Below are 26,902 nucleotides of genomic sequence, written 5' to 3' on the forward strand. Positions count from 1 at the left end.
ACCGTTGGCATGCAAATTAATGCTAGGCAAGGGAGAAAATATTAGCCATCCGTCGTGACGTCTAGATCCCGCGTGAAGAACAGGATTATGGGAGCAGCTCACCTTTAAACCTTTATGTCAAGTATCCGTGCCTTGCTTGTGAGCCTAATCGGGAAATTGATTCTTGTCGAACTCCTGGACAGACTTGAGAACGGTCCGAACAGATCGCTTGTGACCTAGGATATTGTTCAGATGGTCGTTGAGAAACCTTCCAGGACTACCACGGGAGACAAGTGTAGAGGGCGGAAGGGGGATGGTAGAACTGAGGGGGGGAATTTCGTTTCGGATTCGGAAGCACGCGTAAAAGTGGGAGATTCGATTCCTGAGGGACGTCGGTGATGGAACAATCGTTGACGCGGGTCAGGATCAATTCGGGGGCGGACGAGGAGAGAGGATGAAGGGTTAGTGGGTGTGGGCGGGTTTGTAGTGAATTGATTCCCTCCTTGGGATTTTTTTCGGTGCTGACAGTTACGGACAGACGAGAGATTTGGCGGTGCAGTCTAGCATCACCAAAACCTGTCAAGATGGGCCTCGTCTTCAACGTAACAAGCTGCCAATGGTCCACAAGGTCCTCCTATCCCTCTCTGATGAACGACTCGAGGGGTATGAGGAGGGAGAGAAGAGGGGAGGAGGATGGGAGAGGAGGAGAGGATAAAGGGAGGGAGTGAGCGAGCCGTAGTGAATGTTCGACGGGCCTGGTGAGGTGAAGCGTGGGAGCTGGACGCTAGGCCGAAAGGGGCGCGATGGAGGAGGCCCGCATCTTGGGCGGCGGTCTCCTGTCGTTACTACTTGGGAGCAGGCCTTGGTACACGGCGCCGCTCTGTCTAGTGACTGGCTGGCAGGCATCGCAGGCTGGGATGGTTCCTTGTGGTGTTTAGTGTTTCGATTAATTTTTACTTGGGGGGAGAGTCCTGCCGGGGCTGCCACTGGCTGCTGCTGCTTGCTCCAGTGGAGCTCGCTAGAGCCAGCGCAGCGCACAGCAGATGCAAAGTTGCAACTTGTAAGCAGCGCCCTGGATGCAGTCTAGTGGTTCTCCTGGACTTGGAGAGGGCCGGGCTGAAAGACCGTCGAAACCTTGAACTCTGCACAAGAGTCGCGTCCTGACCCCTGGAAAGGCGACCCGCGACTCTGTCCTGCCCAGCATCGAGTGGAGAGCAGCAGTGGGCACAGTGGAGAGCGGCTGCCAGGTCGTGCCATGGTGCGCGAAGGAACACCGCTCCAGAAACGCGAAAAGAGAACGACGATGCTTGCTCTCGACATGCATAGCCTTGCCCGCGCCAGCCTATACGGAGCCCTCCCGACCATCAATCCCCATGAGGCGGGAAAGGAGACGAGCTTCTGACACACCTCACGGCACGAGCATCGCGGATGGCCTCGCAGCCTCGGGCCCTGGAGAACTCCTCCGACACGCTTGCCCGAATGCTCTCGGAGGATTGGTAAGGGAGTTTTGATATCCTTGTGGTTGGTTTTGCTGTAGGGCTGGGGGGAGGCCATGGCAAGAGTTGAGCAGGCATGTCATTTGTGCATCCCTCACAGAATCAAGATCACGATGCATGGGGAGAGAGGTGCTTGCATAAGTGCCATCTACCTCACACGCGTTTTTGGGTCAGAGGGCTGAGGCGGAGCGAGCAAGTTGGTGGGATGAGATCACCAAACAATTACAATAACAATCCCACTTCCTACTCCGTCAAGTGCACTCGGCACCCACGCAAGACGAGGGTCGGGGGGGTGGTTGATTTGCGGATTTCGTGTTGCCTCTTAAGATCCAGGTTCCTTACTCCTGAGGAGTCAAAGTACGAATTGCTCCGTACATGGTACAGGATCACGGAAGCGCGGAGCACGCGCCGTATAATCCTCATATCTTGGAGAGCGGGAAATACAACTCTCCTTCTGGAAGCTCGTCAAAGGATTTGGAGACGGCCCGTCTAATTCACGGCTCCTGTGCCCAGTTCGTGTCCCTTTCATAAGGATATATGTATTCTCCCTAAGAGAGGTCCGAAGACCCACGATTATATCGTATTTATCGCCGAGCTACTCCATACGATAGGCGGGCATACCTAGGCAAGGCTTTGTACAAAGCATAAGGCTCATAAGTTGTATAACATCTGTATACGACAACACCCGATTAAGCTTATTCGTCTCTCCACTTCACTCTACGCTGTACTCCTGAACGATTGTGCTTTTTGGACGATATGTACCTACAGAGAGTCCTGTAATTATCTTGACTTTTCAAGATGACCGCTCATCTATGCCGCTTTAATTGCTGGGGGACTCACGTGCTATAGGGAAGTAGGTATTCTATGTCACTGTTCCAGTGCTACGTATCTTAAGGTACCTTATTGATGTGCCGCTTTACACCCCTCGCTCCCTCCCCGCTGTTGGCGGCGGATACGGCGCCGGGATCTTGAGCGCGGTGGACGGGCAACCAATCAACGGCCCGCTATCCCGATTCTGTGTGCAACGCCCTTTGCCGTCCTGCGTCTCTTGTCGTTGCCAATAGCAGTGGTCCTGTAAGGAGAAGGGAGAGTTGGGATTATTGGTTCCATGTCACGCAACACCGGGCTGGGGATTCGCGCATCAGATCTCCCACTGAATCTGATTCTACGTACAGACGTAGTCACGTAAGGTAGGAGACAGACAGCCAGGCACGGACCCTGATTTCTGAGACTGGCCTCCCGTGGAACCGTTGATACGCCGTCAACCACAGACACTCTGTTTGCTTCCTGGGGCATCTGGCTGTCTGAGACGCCTCTACCGTCCTAATCTCCGCATCACTATATCACTAACAATGGAATAGTAAAACAAAGAGTCGACAACGAAACAGGCTGATCCTTCTCACGCTGTCTGGACTCTAGATGAGGGCAGAGCAGAACCGCCGTCGCTAGCTATGCGGGCAAAGAATAGCATCGCGAATCATCATCAAAACCCCCCTGAGCGGGCCAACGACTCGGGTACCTGCGATCCACCGCGCCGGGGGGGTGTGAACTTTGAAGGGACACAGTCTCGCAAGATGCCTTTCTTGGCCTCCTGATTTCTCTCCTTTCTACGGAGTAGCAAACTACTGTGACTTCCGCTGCTTCTTACGTTGTGAGCCTTGATCTTCAACTACTCCGTACTTTGACCTTACAATGTACAAGTACGGAGTAAGCAGCATAACCACTTGTTCTGCACAGTATACGCGCATAAGTGTTCAAGTCCCTATTCCCTACGTCATCTGCCGCGTCTCTTACTCGGCCTTTCTCCTTTCTTCCGTACTGTCAGAATACGGTAATTCCAGACATCAATAGCCAGGCGTCCAGTTCATACACGGTAACCCGAGATTGAGGTATGGAGATGCTCGGAGAATATCAATCTTATAGACCTGCGATCTAGAGACTCGCAACTGATAAGCCTGACTCGTTCCCTCCTCGCTCCCTCTCGCAATAATATTCTCATCTCATCCCGCCTCTTTTCTCCTCATTACTCCGTATTCTCGTCTTCATAAATAATGTCAAGTACGTGCATCGCGCACCGACGCGTTCAACATCCCGAATCCCCCTTGGGAATCGTCGCCCACCAACCAACTAGCCACCGACCAGCTGCAGCGCAGGGATCGCGTCGATTCATTTTCCCTCGAAGTCTGGTACCGTACTCCGCAGGCAAGGTAATAAGTGGAAAGCCGCGTCTGGACCAGCAACACGACGACAATAAGTGAGACTGGGCGGACCGCGGAGGAAACAATGGCAGTAATCCTTTGCGACAGGATGGTGTATAGTGTGTGCAGGTACACGTCCCCAGGGTCCCCCTCAAAGTCCAAGATTCCGGCTGGACTCTGAAGCCCCAGGCGGCTCGAGGAATCGGGAGTACTGTATTATATTACGGGGAATCGCATCCATGTCCTGTATCCCGCGTGGTAATGTTACATGGTAGTATTTAAAGCCATTTTCACCTTTCGTCTTTACCCGCTTCAGGCTTCACTCACGAGATTATCAGTCGATCAAGCCAAGAACCGCGGCGCTGCGACTGGCTCTCCTTCGTTGCTGCGGCAGAATACTACTGTCCTGCCCTGCTTTACCCACCGAAATGACCCGGCGTGAAATTTACTAGGAGTCACGTGCTTGTGGGTCTTCTCGCTCCATCGCGTTGAACTTCCGGAGTATTACCTGATAGTTGTCGGCCGTCCCCATCATCCATCCAGCAACGAGAAGCGCCCTCGGGCCTCAGCAAACACATCTCCACCCTCTCCACAGCCTTCCTCGCTGGTTCAGAGGGGCAAGAAGGGGCAAAAAAACTTCACGGCTTTCTTCTGCCACGGCGATGCGAGTCGAGGGGGCGCGAGTACGTAAAAATAGATGGATGGGCGCTCCGCGGCGTCTCCACTCGACTGGCTGGATACCTGGATACTGTGCTGTGCTAAGTTGCTAACAACGTGTGTGCTTCACTGCTTGCTTACATGCGCGGCGCCGCCGAGGCTAGGCAGTTTTGCTCCTCAGCCGCATCTTTCCCCCACCTCGTCGCGTCTGGAGGACGGAGTGCTTCGGATTTGCAGGCTTGCTGGAGAGCAGCGTGTGGTCAGCCTCAGCCTCAAAACACTTAACGCGCCACCGGCCAATCATCGCGTTATGTCTTGAGGGGAGAGAGTGATTTACCGCTCGCATTACGGAGGTAAGAGGAAGACTGGCCGTTGCACATACGCCCCTCTCCAACTCGCCACTCTGGAGAGGAATTGCGGGCCGGTTTGGGATCTGTGCTGGAGGCTCTGGATTTTTACTTGCTGGCTTGGTGACGGTGGACTAGAGTGATGTCACGGCTGAGGGATGTAGTCGTATCATCACGGTTCTCTGCTCAGTCACGGTCACTACGAATTCTAGCTGCTTTGTCCCTACACCGCTATGGGCAGGTTGGGATAACGAGAGACGCAACGCAAGGCAAGGCAAGGCAGGGAAAATGCGGTTTGAGTGGGCATACTACGATTTTTGCCAGGACTCGGGGCTCGATATCAAAACCCAGAGGGCTTTGGGCACAAAACAGATGTATCCCCGACATGGACAGGCACGCGAGTATCCGGCGGCCTTACCTGATCTCATGGTGAGTGATATCCACCTGCCCCTCGGCCCCGCCACGCAGAGGGCAGAAACTTGAAAGCCAGCAAAGCCTCAACCAACCAGTTCTCTTCCGAACCACGAAGACCACTCTATTTTCTTAGCATACTCTTGCATACGAAGCAAGTAGTACTCCGCATATGTCCCATGTTTGAACGGTTTTAAACGCCTTTTAAATAAGCGCGCAAAGCCGGCACGCAAAGCCTGTACGCCCCGTGCCGAGGAGCCCCTCTTTCCGGCCTCTCGGTGTCTGGTATTTTCGTCACTACTATAGTAGTCGGTACCATCAAGCTCATCAAGAGGGGCTTTTTTTCTTCTCGCCCCTCTTCGCACATGCAGGACATATCGTCGACGCCTCTTTTCCGGAGCTTTTTTCCAGAACGTCTCTTAAACACTTAGCAGCATTCCAGCGAGGTGAGGGGTCTCGGCTACCTGGCCAATGATCACGTCGTCTTTTCTGCCTGCTCCCTTCGTTGACCCGGAGAGCTTGGGTAAATCATGCGTTTCGAAAAATTCATCTTCTCCATCACCTCGTCACTTTTCTCTTGCAGCCTTATCCCAGCATCTCTGCAGAGGCCCCCGCTCCGTAAAATGGGGACCAAGTGGATCTGACGCTACTGCGTGCACTTAAGAATCTTCGTCGTTGCTGTTGTTACGAGACCGTACGTTGCACCTGCGAAAAAAGTGAGACGGGAATTCCCACGTAAGTCAGGAAGGAATTTTCAGGCTGGCCTCGTCGACATTCGTACTCGGAACCGCGGTCAGTCTTCTCTTCTCCTTAAGGGGGATGGACATGGAATGTTCTGGTTGAGGCGGTGAGTCCAGAGACAGTCTCAGTCCAGGATGCCTTGACGCTGGCTGACCTCCATGCTGCAACTGATGGTTTTTTATGCTGGTGTGTTGCAGCGTCAGATGTCGAATGCATTTCCCTCATGAGACTGTTGGTCTACGTCTTCAGTTCCCCACTCTTGGAATGCTGCTGTGGGAGATATCTGGCCGTCCATCCGAGACTTCTCTCAGAAAGCTGTGGATGGCATTGGGTGGAAATATACCCGTACCGCTTGGTCCCCTGTGTTGTTCGATGTTGACATTCATCTGCAGTGATACTCTCGGGCTTGCTATAATTCCTCGTCCCTCTGCCTGTAGCGGGAACATACGCCTACGGACCGCTTCCTCTCGTCGAGCCCAGGTACCTTCGAGCAGGCCGGGGAAATACTACGAGTCCGAGTGAAAGCTGCTCCATGTCTCCTCTCGAACCTACGTCTTGATCTGGGCAATCTATAGCTCTCTGCAGAACCGTACCAGGTTCTCGACCTAGGCAGGGTCAGGATCTGGCCGACAGGTCTAGCTGTGTATGCTCTTCACCTTTTATATTGCCTATGGGACGGTTGAGGCTGGAGCGGAGGGAGAAGGCATATTCGTTCGCTCATGGGCTGAATGGCTGGGTGCCGTATATAAGTTCCCTAATGTCGTCGGTATTGTATGGACATACTCTGTCTACATTGGAATTTTCTTTCCAGCATTGTTTGTATTCGGTCTCCCTTACGATGTTTAGGTCGGTATTTGGGCCATAATCCTAAGGGTAAGAATTATCTTGGTTGATGTTATAGCCAACGCAGATTCTGAATACATGCAGGAGGATCTAGGCGGTCAACCGGGCTTTGTTTATTCTTCAAGCAGTGTCCCGATCGTCCTTATTTTATCACTACATTGACAATGCGGGGTGGAATCAAGCCCCACTCAGAAGCTTCTGATCCCCAGACCTCGGTACTGCTCCTGACCCTCTCCGTCTTGTCCTCTCAGTCTGGACCCCACCCAAAAGACAGGCGAATCATAACTTATACTCCTCTCAACAATGCAGTTCACGGGTCACGTCAAGACATGTTGTCCTCGGTGGTCAGGGCCCAGATCCCTGCGGCCTATCCGACACGACACGGAAACAGCACGACGCGCTCATGTTCCATGTTCAGGCTGAGCGGGTGAATGCGTGTTGATGAATTGATGCGTGGACAAGTAGGAAAAATCAAACAGATAAATGTACAGTGTACAGTCAATAGTGTAGGTAGATGTCTACAAGATAGACTGAACCCGGGTCCCGGAGCACGAGTCGCGTCTGTTCCAAAATGCGGATTCTACGCGTTCATAGGGGATATGCGAGCACTTACCTCGTACATTGCAGTTTATAGGAAGATTCTACACAAAGGCGCCACATCACATCACACCGTCGCAGCTCGCACATCTGCCTATTTGATTCTGGGCCTTGATTTCATGCCGATTTTGTTTGACTATCCATTGTGGTGGTAATAATAGCAATGGTAATCAAATACCTGCGGGAACATATCCGTCCGTAAGCGCCGAGCTCGATTCTGGACTCCCACGCCGCAGCCTCGCTTGCTTCTCAGCTGGCATCTAATAATTCCAATTTGATACGGCATTACGGCGACAGGGCAGAAGAATCCGCAGAGTCCAGACGTTTGTTGGTATTACTTTTTTAATTAACTACACGGACTATTGTTTTCTCTTTTCAGGGGATTTTGGGATTTTTAGGTGAAGGGAGAGCGGTGTTTGTTCTCTTGGATAAGATATATTACGTTGCAGTTGCGTTTTCCCGCTGATCGGCTCGGGGAAGGCGCACGCGAGATTGTAATATCGGATTGCCAGCGCATCATCTCATCTAGATGTGATAGATGAGCTACGACGATCATTTGATGCCCATGAAGAGTGGCTCGCTTTGGCTTTTTTATATTCTTTTTTACGGGAAGATCATGAGAGGTGAGGCTCTGGGGTTATGCACGTGATTTCGGCTACCTACCACGTTTGCGGTGTGGACGGGATAACTTCCTACAAGCATAGATGGGGTGTATGGATCACCAATCTATCCTGCATGTACCTCTAAGAGGGGAATCAAACTTCTGCTATGAAAGCTAGCCTAGCCGGCTGGTTTGTCATGTTCAAGGTCGTGTTCAGAAGTCTGAATAGATTACAATTATATTGCCTGTCGAGAGGGGGCCGTCTATCCGCAATCATCAAGGCAAACCTCTCAAAGTGGAGGATCCATCAGATGTGCTCTCCCTGGTGCCCATGCCGGATTATTGAGATGTGCGTCTCTTGCCGCCCTCTCCGCTCTGTCCTTCTCCAGCTCCTCTATTGGATTGATCGTGATCGTGTACTCTTGCTCCGTGCCCGGCAGGAATGTTACCGTGCTGGCATGATTCAGGTTCGGGTCGTCGCGGTCGATGATCCTGCCTTGCCGGTGGACGAATGTTGTCTTGGGGTCTCCAAACATATCCCACGTCACGGCTGAGCCTGGCGGCCCGTTCGGCATCTGGATGTCCCATTTCTTGTGGCCGGGTATGCGGTGCGAGCCAAGCACGTCCTTGCGGTCCTCGCCCAGGAAGAGCGTATTCCGCGTCGGCGTGCTGGTCATATAGCATGCAACGAAGGGCAGCAGTCCAGATAGTCGGTCACCCACCTGGACACCTTCTGGCGATACGTCTAACGTGTCGAGCAACTCGATGCAGGGACATAGCCCCCCGAGATAGTGGGCATGGTACGGCCAGGCAGCGTCGTTCGGATCAACGAGTTGCTCGTTGTTGTCATCAAGCACACAGACGAACAGTTCAAAGATCCGCGCGTTGACGATTCCATTTGCCGTTTTCATAGTTGCGACAGCCTGACATGCATAGTTCGTCTCGTCGATGGCCAGCTTCTGAAGATCCTCCCTATAGAGACTGGGATACGTAGCCCCCGAGTCTAACAGGGAGCGGAAACACTGCTTCGGCCCAGGCTCTTGACATGCCACCCTTCCATCCGGAAGGCGTCGAAACGTCGGTTCTAGAAAAGAAATGCTTGAGTTTGCCATCTGCGGCATCCTTCTCACCCATCCCGCCCTCTTCCAATACCCCTGGTTGAGATAATACGGGCCCAGATTTGTCCATGAATCCTTCCGGTCCAGCGACAGGGACTTCATCATCAACGGCTGTGTCTCGGGGTGCACGTCTAGTGGCGATTCATAGAATATCCAGTGTGGGCCGTGAGCTTCCGCATAGCGATCCAACCGCTCCTGACGGGTTCGCACCAACGATGCATAGTCAGGAGCCGTGTCGACGATCTTCCCGGCGTATATAACCGTCAGGTGCTTGGTGTAGCCGATTGCACCGCTCTCATAGCCGGCAATCGCAGCGCGGATGTTCTCGCGCTCGGGCTCGAATTTCGAGATGCTGAGGGCCCAGTTTAGGGCTTCGAGTCGAGTAGCGATGGCAGGTTTGCTGGGATCAATATCTCTATCTCGTGGTCAGTGTCCTTCTCGCTCGAGAACAGAGGGCCCAGAACTTACCCAACCCTCAGATTTTCTTCCGTCCTCTCCAACGCATCTCTCTTCCTTTTTGCATCTTCCAGATTCTCCTTGATGAAGGCACGCAACTCTTCATTTTGATTCTGATCTTCATCCACATCCCCCTCTTTTTCCTTTCCTTTCTCATCCCTATCCCGTCTTCCAGCATTCTCATCGCCCTCCCCAAAGTGACACTCCCATACACCCTCCCATATCTTAACCTCCTTCTCCGCTCTCTGTATCTTACTCAACCCCACCGGTTCCTCCTCCCCCCACGTTGTCTTCGGCCATTCATATGAACCTTCACAGAAGTCTATATCTGAGATTGGGGGCACGGAAGCTGTGGTCTGCAGATACTGTCGCAGCACCTCGACTGGGCTTTGAGGGAGGGGTTGGCTGGAAGATTTAGACGAGGTAGTGGGGATAGGAATTTTGGCAGGTGTAGGAAGTTTACCAGGTGTTGCGGGAGTGATGGGAGTGATGGGAGTAGCAGGAGTGGTAGGAGTGGCAGGAGTAGTGGGCGTAACTGGCGTAAAGGGAGTATCTGGCGTAATGGGCGATGATGAGGGCAGGGAATTGCTCCTTATGCGGGGTCTCTGGGGAAGTATAAAAGCTATATCATGTCTCGGAGGTGGTCTTCGTATGATGGCATCTTTAGATTTCCGTTCAGGATACAGAGTTGTGTCAGATTCGGGGGCTGGGCCTCCCGTTTGGGAACCAGTTTTCTCCATCGTTACTGTCAGTGCAGTGATAGGATTGATAGCTTTTGGCTGGGGCTGATAGGCGCCGAGTGTTATTATGTTGACAATGGCTCAGTGGCCGTGAGTTCAGACACATTGACCCCAAATTCACGCGGGCGACACGGGTGACACGGGCCAGCGTCTCTGTCTTTTTTCTTGAAATATGTCGCTTTGTCTCTGTCGAGAAAGCCATCTTTTATAGCCAATGGTATGGTGATAAGGTATAGGCTGCGCTGTTTCCGGCCTCCTTTCGCCTTTTTCTTTGTGAGGTGAATGTTCACATTACCTCGAAGATGAATTCGGGTGGAGGGTTGAAAGGCGAAGCCTTCCTAGTTGGGCAGCCATGATTGTAGAAGCCGAATGCAGCTCTTCCCCAGGAGGTTGGAGAATGAGCGCAATAGGGCCTAGGAGTTCGAGGTCCTGAGAGCAATGGCCTGATCACCAAGACGTCTTGGTCACAAAGGCGGGGAGGAATGCCAAATCAGGCATGGATGTAAGCAATTGGCTTTTGGAATTGCTGAGCATTAGCCCCCTTATTATCACATTCCAGCGTTGGTTTGTTGTTTGCGGTCAGGAATGTAGCGGTTTGAGAATGACTCCTTGATTCGCGACTTTATCGCAACATCGCACAAACTTTTTACATTCAGGTTTATACATGTGCACTGCTGCAATCTGCCTATCCTTTTTATAATTACACTGTCCCTGCGAGATTTGTCAGTTATCTTGTGTTGGTTGGTTTTGGGTCGAAGGATTCTGGATCGAGCTGGAGGATGGCGAACCCATCGTGAGTTTCCTATCAGAATATAGTTGCGCAGTGCTCATTTCAATTCAGCCAAGAAGATACCGCGATGGAGACAGCGGCAGACGAAACCATCAATAAATCGAGAACTTTCAAAGGTCATGAGCAACCTTCCGTCGAGGAACGCCTCTTACAATGTAGGAACTTCCTCGCCGACGAAGACGTCAATCGCTGTTTGAACTTCACGTCCAAGCTAGCTCAGATCGAGGAATATCTCCAGTACATTGAAGCAGAGGGACTGCCGCATAACAAGTATCTCTTCGCGGATGTCAAAGCCATGGCCGAGACACAAAAAGACTGGATGAAACGAATGGATCAACCACCCCTAGATATCGACGGTCCCAACGCATCCTCCATCCTAAACTATTCAACTCGTTTGATGGACGCTGAAACTGCTACTGGACTCCAAGCGGAAAGAGACGCAGCCGGCTTGGTCACCCAGATGCGGGAGGATCATGCTCCATTCACGGTTGAAAGATCGGATGATCAATTTGAGTTCTTGCAGAAAATGAAACAAGACGCCTGTGCCGATCCGGATATGCCCGAGGGGAATCCAACAACGAACCTGTTCTTCGTGGAGAACAGAGCGTACAACTGGGCTCTAAGAGAACCGTCGCTTATTCCATTCTGGACAAATTGGAAAAGAGGGCTCCCCAACAAGGGTATTAAACCATCAGAACCGCATCCCTGGTATCGTGTCAACTCAGGAGCTGGGCATTCTGCCCTAACACCCAAGATGCGAGCCCTGAGGAGACAGACTGCCCAGCCTTGGAGCATGCTTCCGGATTATCTCCAGCACAGGGAGGATGTGATCAATCGACTCCTTCGAACCCCGCACGCCGAACTATCCCCTAAGGATGACTCCCAACTAGAACATCTTCTGATCTTTCATGCTCCTCCAAACCTGCAGCAACTCCGTGATGAATGCGATTTCCTTGAAATTACAAGTGATTTTACGGAGGAACAGCATAAAAGGTTTTTAGAAATGAAAGCCACTTTTCGTACAGAGTTCAATGAATGGAGGAAGGTCTTTCGAGATACCGGTGTGCAGATCAGGCTTCTGAGAACCGCAGCGGATTCCGATATGCCAGGTATCTTTTATGTTGAAGATGCCCAGCCATCAGCCAGAGACTATGCTCGATTGCGAGAATACGAGCAGCGGGTTAATTTATATCTGGCCTCACAGGAACTGTCGACCGAGGACAGAGAGCAACTCGATAACGATCTCGAGGCCTTTGCACCAGTAGACATACGGAGACTGAGTGATATGGCGCAGTTTATCTCAGCCAGGGCAGGTAAAACTTCAAAGGGAGGCTATAAAAATCCGTCTGCCACGCAACGAGATGAGGTTAGCGAAGTCCAGTTGGAAGCCTTGAATGCTTCCGACCGACAGGTATACGATTTGGTCAGAAGTGAAAGATCCCGAAGATTTCGTCTCTGGGTGGAAAGTCTTCTAAATACTAGAGTCACGCTGAGATACCTGCGCCCAGGGGAGATAGCTGCAGAGGAACCAGGCCGTCTCTATTGTTCTTGGAATCCGCATATTGAACGTCTACCGCAACTACCTCCACTTCAAGTTAGGCAGATCGAAACAGAGATCGACAACCTCATGTACGAGTTTGTCATCGGCACTATAAGCCAAAGTAATTATACTCGTCTGGACGAATTACTGGCGTCTATTATGTATCCCCAGCACCTGTCGATGTGGGGAGCTTACAGAGAAATGAAAGAAAAAGCCGATGCCGGTACACTCAATCTAGCTGAGTCCAAGGAGTTTCGCCGGATCGGATTCAAATACGCTCGTGTATATGACGCTTGGAAGAATTGCCTTTTTGCGAGAGGTTTGAAGATCCGGATGCCACGAGAAAGCTCCGATTCGGATTTCAATCCAGGCGTACTGTACTACAGAGGGAACTATGATGGCATAGCAGCACCTGGCTTATCTCCTGGGGAGAGCCTTAAGCAATGGGCAAAACGTATTGATGCTGCCCGTGGCGGGATAGCTCAAAGTTTGCAGGGAAACAACACCCTCACGACCGAAGAAAAAGAGATGTATGAAATCGTTGCCCATCTTCAATATCCTCTCCTCAAACGTATGGACGTCGCGTGGAGAGATTTGAGTGCCATGCCAAATTTAGACCAGGAGACACTACAGGATTTCAAAGATATGTGGGCTTCTGCTTTCAAGAAGTGGCTCCGTCTTATTCTCAGTCATGAGGGTCCACTGGAGATCAGAGAGGCTGATCCAGAGGACGAATCACTCGGGGATCCCGGCATTGTGTACTATCGAGGACCTTTCTCGGAACCAGACTCTTTGAAAGTCATTAATGATTCTACTTTGATCCCAGAAGATATTCAGGAAAAGAGGGATCAGATTAAATTGCTACTGGAAAAATCCCGGATCATACCGCTAAGTGAACAGGACCAAGAGGCACTCGAGGTCTTACTACGAAATTTCTGGAGACCATCCCGCGAATATGCGGATCACATAGAACTTGCCAGGGAACAAAAACTGACAGATGGTGAAAAAGAGCAAGAGAGAGTGAGAGGTGATGATTATTCAAGACGATTCGCATTGTTCATCCAACTGTATCGGAAAAATGGCTTCAAGATTGAAAAGCTTCGGTCCGGTGCCTATGAGTGTAATGACCCAACTGCCAAGGATCCCGACCTATGGAGAACACAAGGAGCCAATCGTCGAGGACTCGATAGTGTCCCGGAATACTTTCAGAAATTATTGAACAAACTCTGGCTCTATCCAAGACTGTTCTACAGAAAGCTTCAGGATCTGGAATCCGAAATCAATGAACGTCTCCTCATTCTGAACCCAGAAAGTCCACCGCCGGATGAGGAAATTGCTAGATTGCTGCAGCTACTGCGCCCCTTTCTGCCTCCACCTCTTGCAGAACTCGATAGCCAATTGCAACTGTCGTCACAAAGTGAAGATCTGTACTCTAATATGCCAAAGTGGGACGAGTCAGCAGCCCAGAAAACCTTTGTCGCTCCATTTGTTCAATGGCTTCGAAAGCTTCAACAGTATGCAAAGACTAAGTGGCTAAAGATACTCGTGTGGGATTCAACGGAACTGTCGGCTCGATCTTTTCCTCACATTGGAGGCAGATTATATTTTCCAAAGCCAGAAGATGGTGACCACAATATGGATTTGACTGAAGATCCCGAGGATGACTTACCTACTCGTTTCAAAAGGTACCAGGTTGATATCAACTATCTTCTCAAGCGGAGACAAGTTAAACCACAATCCTCAGACCGAACCTCCTTGAGCTGGGAAGAAAACGACAGGCTACGCCAGTTGTTACGAATCGTGATGGACCCAACCATGGCCCAAGTTGATGATGAACTTCGTGCTCTGGATCAGAGGTCTAGAGTTGAGCTCTTACACGGAGAAGAGTTGACGGACTTCCTGAGCAAGTCTGAGACCTGGCACTCATGGTACAATGAGTGGATCGATTCCTTTTCGCACGATGGAATCAAGCTGAAAATTATGAAGGAAGTAACCCAACGACGTAGCCACGAATCAGGCATTAAATTCATTTGGCCCGAACATGAACAGGTTTTACTTCCACGAGGCCATATCAGAACGATACCACTTCATGTGAGGCTACTAAATCAAGAGTTCAATATTGCTCTCCGCGCCCGTAAACTGACAGACGAAGAGCAAAATGCCCTCTACATGAAATTTTTACCCCTGATCACAGCGACCTATCAGCATGAGTTAGAGAGATTTGGCGCATTCTATCTTCATCGTCTCGGATCCGGACCTGCCCATCAGGACGAGGAGATGGCCATCATAGTCCAGTGTATGGTAATCCTCGCTCTCAAAATCATGTGGGAACGTCTGAAAGAGGCAGCAACCGGAGGAACGGGCGCTTCCATCCAGATCTTTGAACCTGTGCGCGGCGAGCTTAGGATCAGATTAGTATCAGCAGAGTCTGTCGATGCTATGGAAAATAAGGCAGGAACGTCTCGAGCTAAGCCTCCTCTGCCCATGGTTTTTGTGTTCAGTCTTCCACAATTCAACCAGGCAAAAAACGAATATCTCAAGCTTTCAGCAAAGGCTCGAAGGGGTGCACACCTTACAGTACGGGAACGTGCAGAGCTCCTACGACTCTTGAAGCCAGTCCCAAAAGAGGAACAGCAGAAACAGATGAAAGAAGCAGTCAAATTGGTACGGAAGGTTTTCGAGGGGAAGGAGCTAGCTGCCGAGGAATCGAGAAATGCGAAGGAGATCATGTCAAGAATTCTATGGCAGCAATTTGGCAAAGTCTCGGCCAATGTGGCGGAGCGGGTATTCCCAGAATTACGACCTCTGCGGTCCGTTCAAAACTTACTGAGTCCAACTGTGCCGGGTACAGTCCAAACGAATCCAGCTCTTGAAGCAGAGCCAACAGAAGCTGAAATCAGAGAACTGGGTATCGAAATCAACACCCTTTTACGCAGAACTCGGAACAGGACAATAACGGACCAGGAAGGCCGAATACTGGATTACATTCTACATCCCCTGATTACTGACCGCCTACGAGTGTTGGATGAGCAGATTATAGATTGTAGCTCGACACGGAGACGCCCTGGCCGCGTAGTCGTCGGCTCTCATCCAGATGGGGTCTTGAACGCCAGACAAGGTCTTTTATGTGTCGAGCTACAGAACCAGTGGCAGAAAGAATTTCAAAAATGGAAAGCCGCGCTTACCAGGTCCGGAGTAGTGATTGATAAATGGTTCTATGAGCCAGATGCTATATCGAACGTCGTAGCTCGCTTTCGAGAGTTGAAGGAAGCAGTCAAGCGCGAGCCAGCACTCTTACGCAGCACCAACTCGGGATTGAACGTGCCCCACAGACAGATTCTGCAAGACGTCTTCTCATCCCTCAAAAGGTACGTAACTGAGAGCGATTTTACTGACGCAGAGGGAAGATTGATGTTGGGACATCTGCCAACCCACCTGGCAAAGTTACGGGATACCTTATTTGATCGCCGAAGGATCTTGAATGCTCAAAAAGAGCTGCTGAGTTTAAGCGAGAGTGTGTCCCTGAATTTGTTAGAGCACGAGTTCATTGATAGGTACATGGCCTGGTATAATTCTGTCATGGTGAGTACACCAGTTCTAGATCATCTCAAACTACACCTCATCAACCCTTACTAACTAATTTGAGAAGAGGAATACAATAAGGAAAGTGGCTGCTGGGACCAAGGTAGATTTTAGTGGCAAGGCTGAGAGGCGAGGTGTTCAACGAGCAACTGTTGAGCTGGCCCTGAACCTGTTGTCGACCAATTACGAACAACATCGGCCCCGTGATAAATTCAGGAGGGTCCAGCTGCCCCCCCAATACCAACCACCTGAGCCAGAGGTACCATTATGTTTACCACTCGAGCCTTGGAAACGACCGGTTGAACAGGACCCCTTCAAACTCACAAAACTGCTGCTCAGGTATCGGAAGTGGAAGGATGATGATTATCACAAGGCGCGAGGCCGTGCCATTGACACGGCTGCAGGTCATCTGGAACCACCGATCAATTATAACGGGCCGTATACTTTGCCTACCGAACAGGATTTCTTCAACCGAGTCAAGGAGAGACGGGACCACCTGGCTCAGATCCAAGCTTCTTTGATTCATGTTGGAACGATTGCACCTAGGCCGCTCATCCATCGGCTAACTACTCTCATCAATGAAGCATTACTCCTTTCGCCAAATGACAGGTCTCATCCCTTGTTCGAAAATGAAGGGGAAGACAAGCCACTGGAGACAAGAGAGCTAGAATTTCTGAGCGGGCTATGTGCACCTTCTTGGAGCGAAGAGTGGGTACCCTTTCCAAAAGATTCCATATCATGGGTAGGAAGCGATGAGACAGAGAAGGCAAAATTGTTTGAATTCGAGAGAGATATTAATCTTATTATGCACGAGATACCTCTCTGGACCCGAGAGGTTCCCTTAGAACCGCGGTCGCTTGATCCAAATTCTTACGAATTTTACATCCAGTGTCTGTACGACCGTGGCGTGGGCACCTCCACGGGCTGTGACTATAAGACTCTGCTTCGGGACAAAATCAATCCCAATCGTGAGCAGAGATCACAGGGTCTCTTTCCGGTGCATATGTGGACAGAGGAAGAAGCTCTCCAATTTTTGAGGGCAATGAGCAGTGTTGATCACATTTAGTTAGTACCACAATCCTAATTCAGAATTCTCCATACTGACAATTTAGTTTCGACACCGAGGCCGGGAAAGTTGCGAGGATCCCGCCTAGTGGACATCCTGAGAATAGATATGCGGTAAGCCTCGAGCAGCCCATTCCCCCCTATATCGAATACAATCAGCAAGCAAAACAACATCAAGTACGATATAACGCCGAGGGGGAGGTTGGCCAGCCTATTCTCCAACCAAATCTATACGAGTATTTGCAAAGGATTGCTTACAGACTGGGCCGCGAAATTCGACGACTCCATAGCCAGATTAGTGGCGCTAGCACCGAAACCCAGAGGCTCGATGATCAAGGCATCTTGCTTAGATTGACTCGTGACTTCATGGATGAGATTGTTACAGATGAGCACGGCATTCGTCTCCCGTATCGAACTGAAGGCCAACCTCCTGATGGAAAGGAAGTCTCTATCAGGAAGATAGCACGCGACTTACACCGGATCGCTCCTGATCTTATGGAAGAAGCGCAGGTGAATCTGGATGGCGACGCGGTAAACGAGAGCGAGAGAGATCCGGGGACGCTGATCCAAATGCAACTAATTCAGGAGTCGAACAATAATTGGGAGCCACGCTTCCCCGAGAATGAACATGTGTGGGAATTTGCCGCTCCACGCCTTGCTCCTGTTGCTCGAACAAAAGATGGCAGACTATTCCGGAACAGAACCGTCCAGTACTTTAGCATGCGTCGATGGCCACTATGGTGCCAACGTGAAGAGACGCGGGCAAAGATAGAATCTTCTGGAGCTGTTGTAAAAGAAAAGCCAGCCGCCCCGGCTTCTTCTCAACAAAGAGAGGGATCGGAGGTGCATACGGAGACAGCAGCGGGTCCCAAGAGAGAACAACATCGTGGCCGTGGTCGTCCACCGATGTTCCCATTTGGAGAGACCCCTTACCAGCAGGCATTTCAGAGCTGGAGAATGGAAGGAGATTTGAAGGATGGTTAGTATTTTACCTTTGATCTAATGCTATAGCTAACACATTTCCAGTCGAAGAACTCAACCCCAAGCCATCCAAAAGAAGCTGGTTCTCCCTCAGGAGAAGGGTGAGCGAACCGCCTGTAGATCGCTATGCGCTCCCCCAAATCCCTGCCGGCTGGCAACCGGACAATGTCTCACTGGAGGAGAAACGGAGGGACGTCGCCGAACGGGTGAGGCACTCAGATGGGTTCCCTCAAGGACTCGAGCATTACTACAATCAGGAGGAAATCGCTGTCATGCGCGCCCAAGAAGCCAAGACGCGAAACGAGAAACTGCAAGCTGAGGCCAGGGCACTGGTTGAAGCGCGTGAACGGAGGCCCTACAACGAACTGACCAGAGTGCAGATCCGAGCAGCGCAGATAGCACTCGGGATCGATCCCCTGACTGAAATCCTCAGACCACAACCGCCTACTCCTTCATCTGGCACGACAAGAGATGTGGAACCTAGTGGCTTTGGCGCGGGGAGGGCAAGACGGCCAGCCGCAACGCCAACAATTCCTACAGTAAACCTGCCAGACACACCTCCATCTACTCTGGCAGGGAGTGTCAGGCCCCAAGAACGGCAGAAGAGAAAGTCTCCAGAACAGTTGTCGTCTCCGAGGCAGAAACGCGCCAACGTGGCGGAAGATGAGATAGAAGAAGAGGGCCATATGGGACCTTAAGAATAGGGAAATAGGGAGTGTGTTCAAATGTAACCTTTCATCTAGTCTTGTTTCCGTCTACTGGATTTTGTGGGTGGGGGAGCTTAATTTGACTCGTAGGGGATTAGGAGATATTTTTTCTTGATTAATGCTTTTGTGTTTGTAATAGTTTGGGCTTCTGTTCAGTTCAGGTCTTAATTGCATGGTCGTTCTTAAATTGTTCATGTGCTGGGTTGTGGAGTTTGAGATTGACTATAAACCATGCTCTTCTCTGTGGATTTAATCGTCTTATCAATCGATGCTCAATAAATTCGCTCTTAATGTACGTGACATTAACATGGTCCAAAGAAACGTGGAATGAGTATACTTACTTAGCTAAGGTATAGCAAAGGGAATTATATAGCAAAGCAGACATAATAGAAGACTTGGAACCTTGTGCCTACCTACCTACCTACATAGGTCCAGTACCCATGTTTACAAACAAGCAAATCGGACAGATGGCCGAGCTGGTTATGGCGCCAGGTTAAGGTTTCCTTAGCATACAGTTTCCTGGTCACGAAAGTGGCGTGGGTTCGAGTCCCACTCTGTTCAATTTACTTTTTTTACCTCTTTTTTTGCCCTTCTTGAATCCCTTTTTTTTGGTCCTCCGTAAAAGGGGAAGTGGAAAAAGGAAAATGAAAAAATGAAAATGAAAATACTTTTTGCCTCGGATTTAAGGTTTGTAGAAACAGGTAAGGAGTAGACGCCAAGAAACCCCTTTTCTTTCTTTGTTGATACAAAAGAAGACAAAAAATAGGAGTTACACAATACATAGAATGAATAACTGAAGCTTGCTTGCAGACATGCAGGGATAGAGCTCCAACTCAATAAGAGCCAACTCGTTATTATTCATCAGAATCTCACATTGCATCCAACTCAGGGGAGGGCACATATACTAGTGAGGGCACTGTGTGAGAGGACTTCTGTCATTCTCTATCTATGACAACAAAGGGATGAGAAAAGGGACTCCTAGCTGAGATATAGAACTGCAATGTAATGCAATGGGTCCTTGCAACTAGGCCCTCGGTTCTCCGCGAGTCACCAATCACTTGAGAGGCTGAAATGACCAATGCAAGAACTGGCATACAAAGAGAAAAGACTCCTGAACAGACCGTGCCGAGTAACTACCTTGATTCCTATTGATTCCTTTTGATATCGCAATGTTCAGGGGTCATGAGGAGAGAGGTCGTCGAATGTGCATCAAGCCATCTTGGGTTAGGCTTGTCACGTTGCTAAAGTGATCGCTAAAGGAATCGCGATCAGCGCGTTTCCCCAGCCTCCGCCCGTTCTCCTCCCCATACATGAACTTCTCGCTATCAATAACTTCAATTCCTCGTCTCATCCTGCTTACTCCTCCACTGAAGTATCCTCATTATTTATACCCAACCGCAACGATGTTTCTTAAGAGAAAGCGCTCCGATTCCGAGATCTCCACGACCTCTTCCCTCCTCTCCTCCCCACTTTCCACATCCCTCGTGTCTGTCGACGCGTTCCAATCGTCCCAGCATATACAAACCCCCTCTCTCTTCTCCTCACGAACGCGCAAACGTCACCGCGACAACCGGCCCTCCGAGTCCATTGTGCATGGTGAGCCATTCCCAGCCCTCCCGCCAGCTCAATCACTGACCTCTCAAACAGAGCACACCTTATCGCTGCTCTTTTCCGCGCAACAGAATAGCCGATCGGAAATCCAATTATCCCCAGAGTTCGAACAGCAGCAAGAACCAATTGCATCCCTCCCATCAAATCAGGAATTGGATCCTCATCAATCAACTCTACACTCATTCTTTAATATCCACCCTGCGCGTCAATCATCACCCTCCAGCCTCTCATCCAATGCTTCAGATTCTTCCTCTAGTACCCCTCTACAAAACACAAACATGTCCTCTTTCTTCCCGGCCACACATTGCGAAGATTGCGATACCCCACTTAGTCAATTGGGAGATAGTAACGCAATGGATGTTGATATGATGGATATTGATGGGGCGAACGGGGCAAACTACGCGTGTGAGGGCTGTGGGAAGTCAGTGTGTCACAGCTGTGCTATGAGTAATTTCGGAGAGCAGAGAAAGTGTCGGGGGTGCGCGGGAATGGGTCAGAAGCAATGGGTGGGTGGCATTGGATGGATTTGAAAGGAATTGTTTTATACCCATTTGTGTAAGCATCAAGAGAGCTCGCTCTGTGTATTGGATTGTTTGCATTATGGAGTTTGCCCATTGGCAGGGATTGCTGGATACTGGGCATTTTTTATCTATAAGAGCTTTAATCAAGACTTATTAATCAGGAGGTTGAGGACTAGATCTGTGAACAAGTCGTCAGCTTTTCACATCATTAGAGAAAGTTCCAACTTTCATATGAAAACCTTTTGTCACTACCTACCTACCTTTTGATGATTTCTCCGCTTCTTTCAGCTGTTTGCAGCTCTTGGTCCAATGAAACAGTACAGCAATATGGCTTTACACAGGAGAATACAACCTGAAGCCAATGACTTCCTTCAATTCACTGCCATCATCTGACATCTTAGTTTCACTCGCCTACCTACTCTTCCCCTCTTTCCTCCAAGATCTGCTATACTATAAAACACTCCCTGCTTCCCCACTAGAAGAAGTTTCCTCCTACAACTCTATATACAATTCGCGGTAGCTCAGCTGTCCAGAGACGCCTGCTTCAATCTTATCGACATTCATTCAGTAGGTAGCTATACTTCGTTTACAACTCATATTCATCGACACTTATTTATTGTCTGTTTTTTATAACTACTTACGCTGTACAGATAGACTGTTACGCGAATTCTATACAGCCTGATCGATCTATTATAGACCATAACCTTACCTAAGAGATCAGTAAACAAGATCATCTCTGCTCTCGACCCCGCTATAGGGCAGGGTGCGGGGATGACCTCGTTATCTATCTTTATAACAGTGAATAGGTATGCTTTACCTTAATTATCTATTTTCACAGCGACAATCTAAATTTTCACAACGACAAAGATTCACCGTTTATTATCTGACACTCACAAAAACATCGACGTTTTCTTTTCACAACGATGAATAAAGCTTCGCAACGACAACAATCCGTAATTCTGCAATCTCACGATTAAAAACTCCTATAATCGGTCTCTAGCTCACCCTTCCAAGAAGTAGACCCTATATGTTGTACAAGAGCCTGACCTTGAAACCTGCTGGCACCGCCCTTCCAAAGGTTGACTCCCTGTCCTGCTGTCTGAGTAGTGTGAGCAGAACCCGACATATATAGTTTCTGAACCCGACATATATAGTTTCCGAACCCGGGCGCTCGCTTACTAGGAGCGGAATTTTGTGGTTCAAGATTGTGCGGAAGATAGAGAGTGGTGTTTGAGTTATTCACTTTCCCGAACTGGAGAGGGAATGAGGAAAGGGGATGCTGGGAATGTTTGACGGCTGGAGATATGTACGTATTTGGGTTATGGGTTTAGAAGAGTTTGACCTGGTTTGTTTTTTCAAAGCTACCTACCCCCCTTAAAGAGCTTTTGTAATCTCTTTCATGTTCTTGGATATCAACTAGTTTGGCAAGGTTGGCAAATTAAGTGACCTAGACATGATCAAGGAGTTGCCAGAAAACATAAGTAGATCCAGACTCGGGGTATGTATTAAACCAATTAATTATTTGGGTATTAAATATGTACCGTTCCCAACATCTTTTGGGATTCCATCCTATACCATGAATCCCCCCGCTTGAAGTGCAGGAATCCAATATTTGAAATTACAACCAAAGTAACCACCTGACGGAGCCTACCACTGCCTTGCCTAAGCCCATCGCGATCCTGGTAAATACTACCAGGAACCACACGAACCACATAACGCCCACAAGCGCCCACTCAACAATTACCCAACCTCCTCGTCGCAGCCACCTGAATCTCCTCCTACGTCTCCGCATCATCTTGTCCATCGTATCGATGATTCGTTTGACTTGCAGGGTTTGAGAAGTAACGAGGTCTTTAGAGACTTCGTCCGCTTCGTCGCCTGCTGTTCTCACCATCGGCGTGAGATTGTCTGTTATAATAGAATGAAGGTGATCAACACGACCAATTATTTCCTGAACAGTGGTGTTGCAGAAGCTATCTGCAGTAGCCTGCCACATACGTGACGAGAGCTGTATATCATCGGATATAATTCTTGCAGCAAGGAGATGTTGTTCGGATTTTTGAACCGGATTGACTTTCTCATGTGCCAATTTGGCGATGTCAGAATAAGGCTTCTCATCCGTGTTGCAGAGATCCTTAGTCTCAGCAGCTCGTCGAGAGATTTCCTTCGCTTTGATCCCGGAGGAAAGGAGGAGTGCTCGCACACGAGCAATTTCCCTCTTCGTCATTGGGCCACGATGAGGAGAAACACCGCGATCAGAAATACTCCATTGCCGGTTCCCCTCCAGTGTCGGGCGCTTGCCGTGGGTTGTTTCGAGACTGGAAAGGCCAGTGACAGGCAAATTAGACGATCGTCGTCCAGGGAAGCCAAGAATGGCGTTGAGGCGAGCGTCCGCACTCTCAACGCCATTGCGGAGACTACCTCGACGTGATTCGAGATCCGAGACTGAGGAATAGCGTCGAGAGGGTTCAAGCTCAGGAGATGATGGAGACGCATGTTGTATATCTATCCGGGGCGGGACTTCGAGGAGGTTGGCCCGTGATGATTTCCTGCGTTCTTCACGAGCTTGCCGTTCCGAACTGGTATCAATACCAGCCCCAACGTTTTCATGTCGTCCATGGCGTTCAGTTGACGAGATGAAGACAGGCATCCCAACATGACTATATTCCTTTCCTTTCAACGCCAAGGCATCATCATTATCATCAGAAGGGGGCTCCGCAGAATTTTCACGAGAATATTTCTCCACGTTGCTCTTTGTAGCACGAAGATCCTCGACATCAGACTCATCAGTAGAAAAGCCAGAAGATGTCCCCGTTATTGGTGAGCTTTCCTTTCTCCAGAGAAAGTCGCTAACTCTAGCGACAGGACCTCGAGTAGCTTTGAATAATCCTCGGAAACTGGAAGGTTCATCTCCCCCTTTACCTTTGCGCACGCTGGCTTTCCCAGAGGATTTGGAGCTGTCGTCCGTCTTTCTAGTCGAAATCTTCTTGGCTGGACTCATTGACCGCTTCCTTCGTTCTGGAGTCTCGGGGCTCTCGGAAGGCATCTCATTTCGGCTCAAAGGCGGCGCGGAAACCGGCGTCTCCAGAGTATCTTTCCGTCCTCGACTGTCCGTCCGACTATGTTCATGGAATGGATTTATCCTGGATCTAACCTTTGACATATGATGCCTCGTTGGAGAAATTTGACGCGGGGGTGGTGACAAATCCATAGCTATACTCGGTACGAATGTATTGGCAATTTGGCAGGCTTTAGTTTGAGGCGAATTCGGTGCAGTACTGTCCAATTCTTCTAACGAGCCTCGAGGATTGAGAGGGGGAACTTCGAGGCTTGGTCGCCCTGACGAGTCATGAACCATCGAATTTAGACGCTGGCGATTTGCTTTCGCTGCAAATGATCCGGACCTGCTGTGTCCACGTGAACTACTCCCAACGAGAAGAGGGCCATCGGTTTGGGATTCAATGGATCCATGCGGCACACTCCACTCCTGTTGCCTCATTTCCCTTTCCAGCACCTCCATCATCTGTTTCTCCAAGATATCCTTCCCGCGATCCCGGCTATCTGCCGTTCCACTACGCTTACGTCTTGGATGATGGACTCCGTCAGTGTCAGAAGAGTCCGAATCAGAAGGACTCCGAGCTCTCAGGAGGTGAAGCTCGCGTACTGAGCCGTTATGACCATGATGTATGCGCGTTGCATCTCGTAGCCTTTGTTTTGCCCTCGATGTAACACTATCAAAATGCCTGTCTGAATCTCCCTTCAGAGACCTGAATTCAGGGAGTTTCGTGTCGATTCGAAGATCAGGAGACTTCTGGACTCTTAGCCCGGGAGTCTCTTGCGGCTCTGGTTCTCCATCCCTACGAGACGGTGGTCTTTTCAGTTCCGCGCTTGGCGGGAAGATTTTTCGACCAGAGCGATCCTCAATCATTTTCTTATTGTCATCCTGTTCCATCCAGAACAAATCTGCAATCATGTCCGCTGGATTGGTGACCCAGTCAATTCGAGGTCGTTTAACTTTCGGGTTTGCGTTTTGGCTCTTCGCTTGAGGTGATGTCCGCGGTGATGAGGAAACTTCTTCCGCCTTAGAAATTGGAGGCATTGGAAGGCAATCCGCCTCCTGATACTCGTTAGACAAAGCTTCTGCCGCAACTTGATCCACCCATGACGATACTCTGGCCAAGTCCTCAAAGCCTTGTGCCTCTGCATCGATAGACTTCCGTTCTCGAGCTCTGACTTTTCGGTTCCTAATATACTGTAATGGGTTGTACTGTCTCCCAAGTTGGCGCGGGGTAGATGAAGTGGTCTCCGCAGTTCGCGACGGAGTGAGCAGCGAAGCTAGAGGAGATTCAGAGCTAGTTGCTGTCGTTGCTCTTTCAATTCCTTGTGGTTTCAACGGCGGAACATATTGTAGCAATCGACGATACTCAGCCATGAGTCCAATGGCGTTCTTGGCCTTTTCCGCCCGTGCCAGCGTAGATGCAGTAAAATGATACCTGTAACCGCCATCTGGTTCAGTATCGAATGACGTGTGCAAAGGGCTGTGGATTTTCTGACTTGACCCAATTCGAGGAGATGCAGTAAGGGAACGGTCAACTCTTTCTGATTTGGGGGACAAATTCCTAGACGACCGCCTTTGCTGTTGTAGATGTTGTCGAAGACTCCCGCCGCCGGTGAAACTTTCCCCAAATGCGTTTGAAATTGGGGGGGCTGCTGCTGACAAGCTCCTCCGTGCCGCATTGCGTCTACTCTCGCTGAGATTCAGCGCGAGATTGACAATCTGCGTAGAATCAACATCAAGCCCTATACCCTTGGCCTTCGTGGCAGTGTGGTTCCCAACATCTTCGGTTGTATCTCCGTCTAAGCCATTGTCTGTCCCAGCTGTAGTTACAGTGGCACCCAGCGGACTGTTACCAACGCCTAGCCGCAGCGCAGTATCCGATCGTTTTTTTGTTTGTTTCCTCTCCTCGATGCGCACGACTGATTTGCCTTTCCGATTCTTAGACGATGGTCGGTGTGCGGTGTGCTCCAAGGCCGCCTCTGCATCGCCGGGGGGAGGTTCAAAAACGGAATTCGACAGCAGAAAGCCCCCGCCGTTCCTGCTCCTATGGCTCCTGTGGCTCCCTTTGCCAATCTTAGCCGGCACTGCACCCTCGAACGGGTCGTTTTTCTCAGCCATCCCGTCTAGCAGCCCATCGTTCGATGCCGACAGACTATTCCGATTACTTGCCGCAGCACTCGATTCACCAGTCTCGCTGCTCGCAGCACTGAATCCTCTTTTGGAGCTGGAAACCGTACTGGGGGTTGCGCGACGCTCGAGTAGTGAGGCGTTGGAGGAAACTCGGCGTGGTGAGAAGTCGAGCGTAGCATGATCGGATGACATGTTTGTTGCTCATACGAGCTCTTCGTTTGTGACAGCATTCAGGTCATTGCACACGATGCCATTGTCGCGAGGCGCAAGTCGCAGGAAGGGTTGGTGAGGCCTCAAGCAAGAGTGGTTGGGTATTGTCTTGTCCTCCCACCTTCAGCTCTAGACGTCTCACGTGCGTGGAGAATGAGGCGTGTTTCAACGCGTCAGCGTCAGTGGTCTCGGTCTGGCCCAGCGCTGACTAAGCACGCGTATCTCGATAAGAATAGACTGATCGTGGGTCTCGATTATTCCTTAAGGTCCCTTACAGCTCTTGGAATTGAGTAGCGCAGAGATGATGATAACGTCATATGTCCTTACATAAGGTAGGTACTCAAAAGAGATTCCAGTAATTGGCCGGGTCTCCTTGAAATGCGTTCTCCTCTTGTACTTTCTCCCTCCCCCTCGCCCACCGAGTCACTTGTACTTCTCCCCTGCGGGAGTGCAAATATCATCAAGGGCATTTAACAAGTCAGGTTACATAGAACCTTCTGCTTTTTCTCTGATCAGGCAATGT

The 26,902-nt window shown here is 50.1% G+C and overlaps 8 protein-coding genes across 8 annotated transcripts; 5 read left to right on the forward strand and 3 right to left on the reverse strand.

Annotated features, from left to right (window-relative positions):
- Positions 1 to 976: 976 nt before the first annotated feature.
- M430DRAFT_259960 (hypothetical protein) lies at positions 977 to 1,625 on the reverse strand. Its single transcript, XM_024865325.1, has one exon. The coding sequence runs from the start codon at positions 1,531 to 1,533 to the stop codon at positions 1,063 to 1,065; it is 471 nt and encodes a 156-aa protein (XP_024719941.1). The 5' UTR covers positions 1,534 to 1,625; the 3' UTR covers positions 977 to 1,062.
- Positions 1,626 to 3,446: 1,821 nt separating this feature from the next.
- M430DRAFT_36005 (hypothetical protein) lies at positions 3,447 to 3,846 on the forward strand. Its single transcript, XM_024866849.1, has one exon. It carries the CDS (start codon positions 3,527 to 3,529, stop codon positions 3,731 to 3,733), a length of 207 nt encoding a protein of 68 aa, XP_024719942.1. The 5' UTR covers positions 3,447 to 3,526; the 3' UTR covers positions 3,734 to 3,846.
- A 396-nt stretch (positions 3,847 to 4,242) lies between these two features.
- On the forward strand, positions 4,243 to 4,734 carry M430DRAFT_260001 (hypothetical protein). The gene has a single exon (XM_024865327.1). It carries the CDS (start codon positions 4,371 to 4,373, stop codon positions 4,647 to 4,649), a length of 279 nt encoding a protein of 92 aa, XP_024719943.1. The 5' UTR covers positions 4,243 to 4,370; the 3' UTR covers positions 4,650 to 4,734.
- Positions 4,735 to 6,664: 1,930 nt separating this feature from the next.
- Positions 6,665 to 7,392, forward strand: M430DRAFT_36009 (hypothetical protein). Its single transcript, XM_024866850.1, has 2 exons — positions 6,665 to 6,702; positions 6,757 to 7,392. Exon 2 carries the CDS (start codon positions 6,837 to 6,839, stop codon positions 7,101 to 7,103), a length of 267 nt encoding a protein of 88 aa, XP_024719944.1. The 5' UTR covers positions 6,665 to 6,702; positions 6,757 to 6,836; the 3' UTR covers positions 7,104 to 7,392.
- Positions 7,393 to 8,160: 768 nt separating this feature from the next.
- M430DRAFT_277649 (hypothetical protein) lies at positions 8,161 to 10,184 on the reverse strand (the record flags this gene model as incomplete). Its single annotated transcript, XM_024865712.1, has 2 exons — positions 8,161 to 9,403; positions 9,457 to 10,184. 2 exons carry the CDS (start codon positions 10,182 to 10,184, stop codon positions 8,161 to 8,163), a joined length of 1,971 nt encoding a protein of 656 aa, XP_024719945.1.
- A 779-nt stretch (positions 10,185 to 10,963) lies between these two features.
- M430DRAFT_29321 (hypothetical protein) lies at positions 10,964 to 18,840 on the forward strand (the record flags this gene model as incomplete). Its single annotated transcript, XM_024865865.1, has 6 exons — positions 10,964 to 10,977; positions 11,026 to 15,882; positions 15,922 to 16,096; positions 16,164 to 17,161; positions 17,209 to 18,140; positions 18,188 to 18,840. 6 exons carry the CDS (start codon positions 10,964 to 10,966, stop codon positions 18,838 to 18,840), a joined length of 7,629 nt encoding a protein of 2,542 aa, XP_024719946.1.
- A 1,320-nt stretch (positions 18,841 to 20,160) lies between these two features.
- M430DRAFT_124279 (hypothetical protein) lies at positions 20,161 to 21,163 on the forward strand. The gene is made up of 2 exons (XM_024861909.1): positions 20,161 to 20,445; positions 20,497 to 21,163. Exons 1-2 carry the CDS (start codon positions 20,253 to 20,255, stop codon positions 20,988 to 20,990), a joined length of 687 nt encoding a protein of 228 aa, XP_024719947.1. The 5' UTR covers positions 20,161 to 20,252; the 3' UTR covers positions 20,991 to 21,163.
- A 1,234-nt stretch (positions 21,164 to 22,397) lies between these two features.
- On the reverse strand, positions 22,398 to 26,499 carry M430DRAFT_67922 (hypothetical protein; the record flags this gene model as incomplete). The annotated part of the gene is made up of 2 exons (XM_024869317.1): positions 22,691 to 26,499; positions 22,398 to 22,428 (listed from the first exon to the last, which is right to left on the reverse strand). Exons 1-2 carry the CDS (start codon positions 26,359 to 26,361, stop codon positions 22,398 to 22,400), a joined length of 3,702 nt encoding a protein of 1,233 aa, XP_024719948.1. The 5' UTR covers positions 26,362 to 26,499.
- Positions 26,500 to 26,902: the final 403 nt, after the last annotated feature.

This window comes from Amorphotheca resinae (assembly GCF_003019875.1).
Source record: "Amorphotheca resinae ATCC 22711 unplaced genomic scaffold M430scaffold_8, whole genome shotgun sequence".
Lineage (NCBI taxonomy): Eukaryota > Fungi > Ascomycota > Leotiomycetes > Helotiales > Amorphothecaceae > Amorphotheca > Amorphotheca resinae.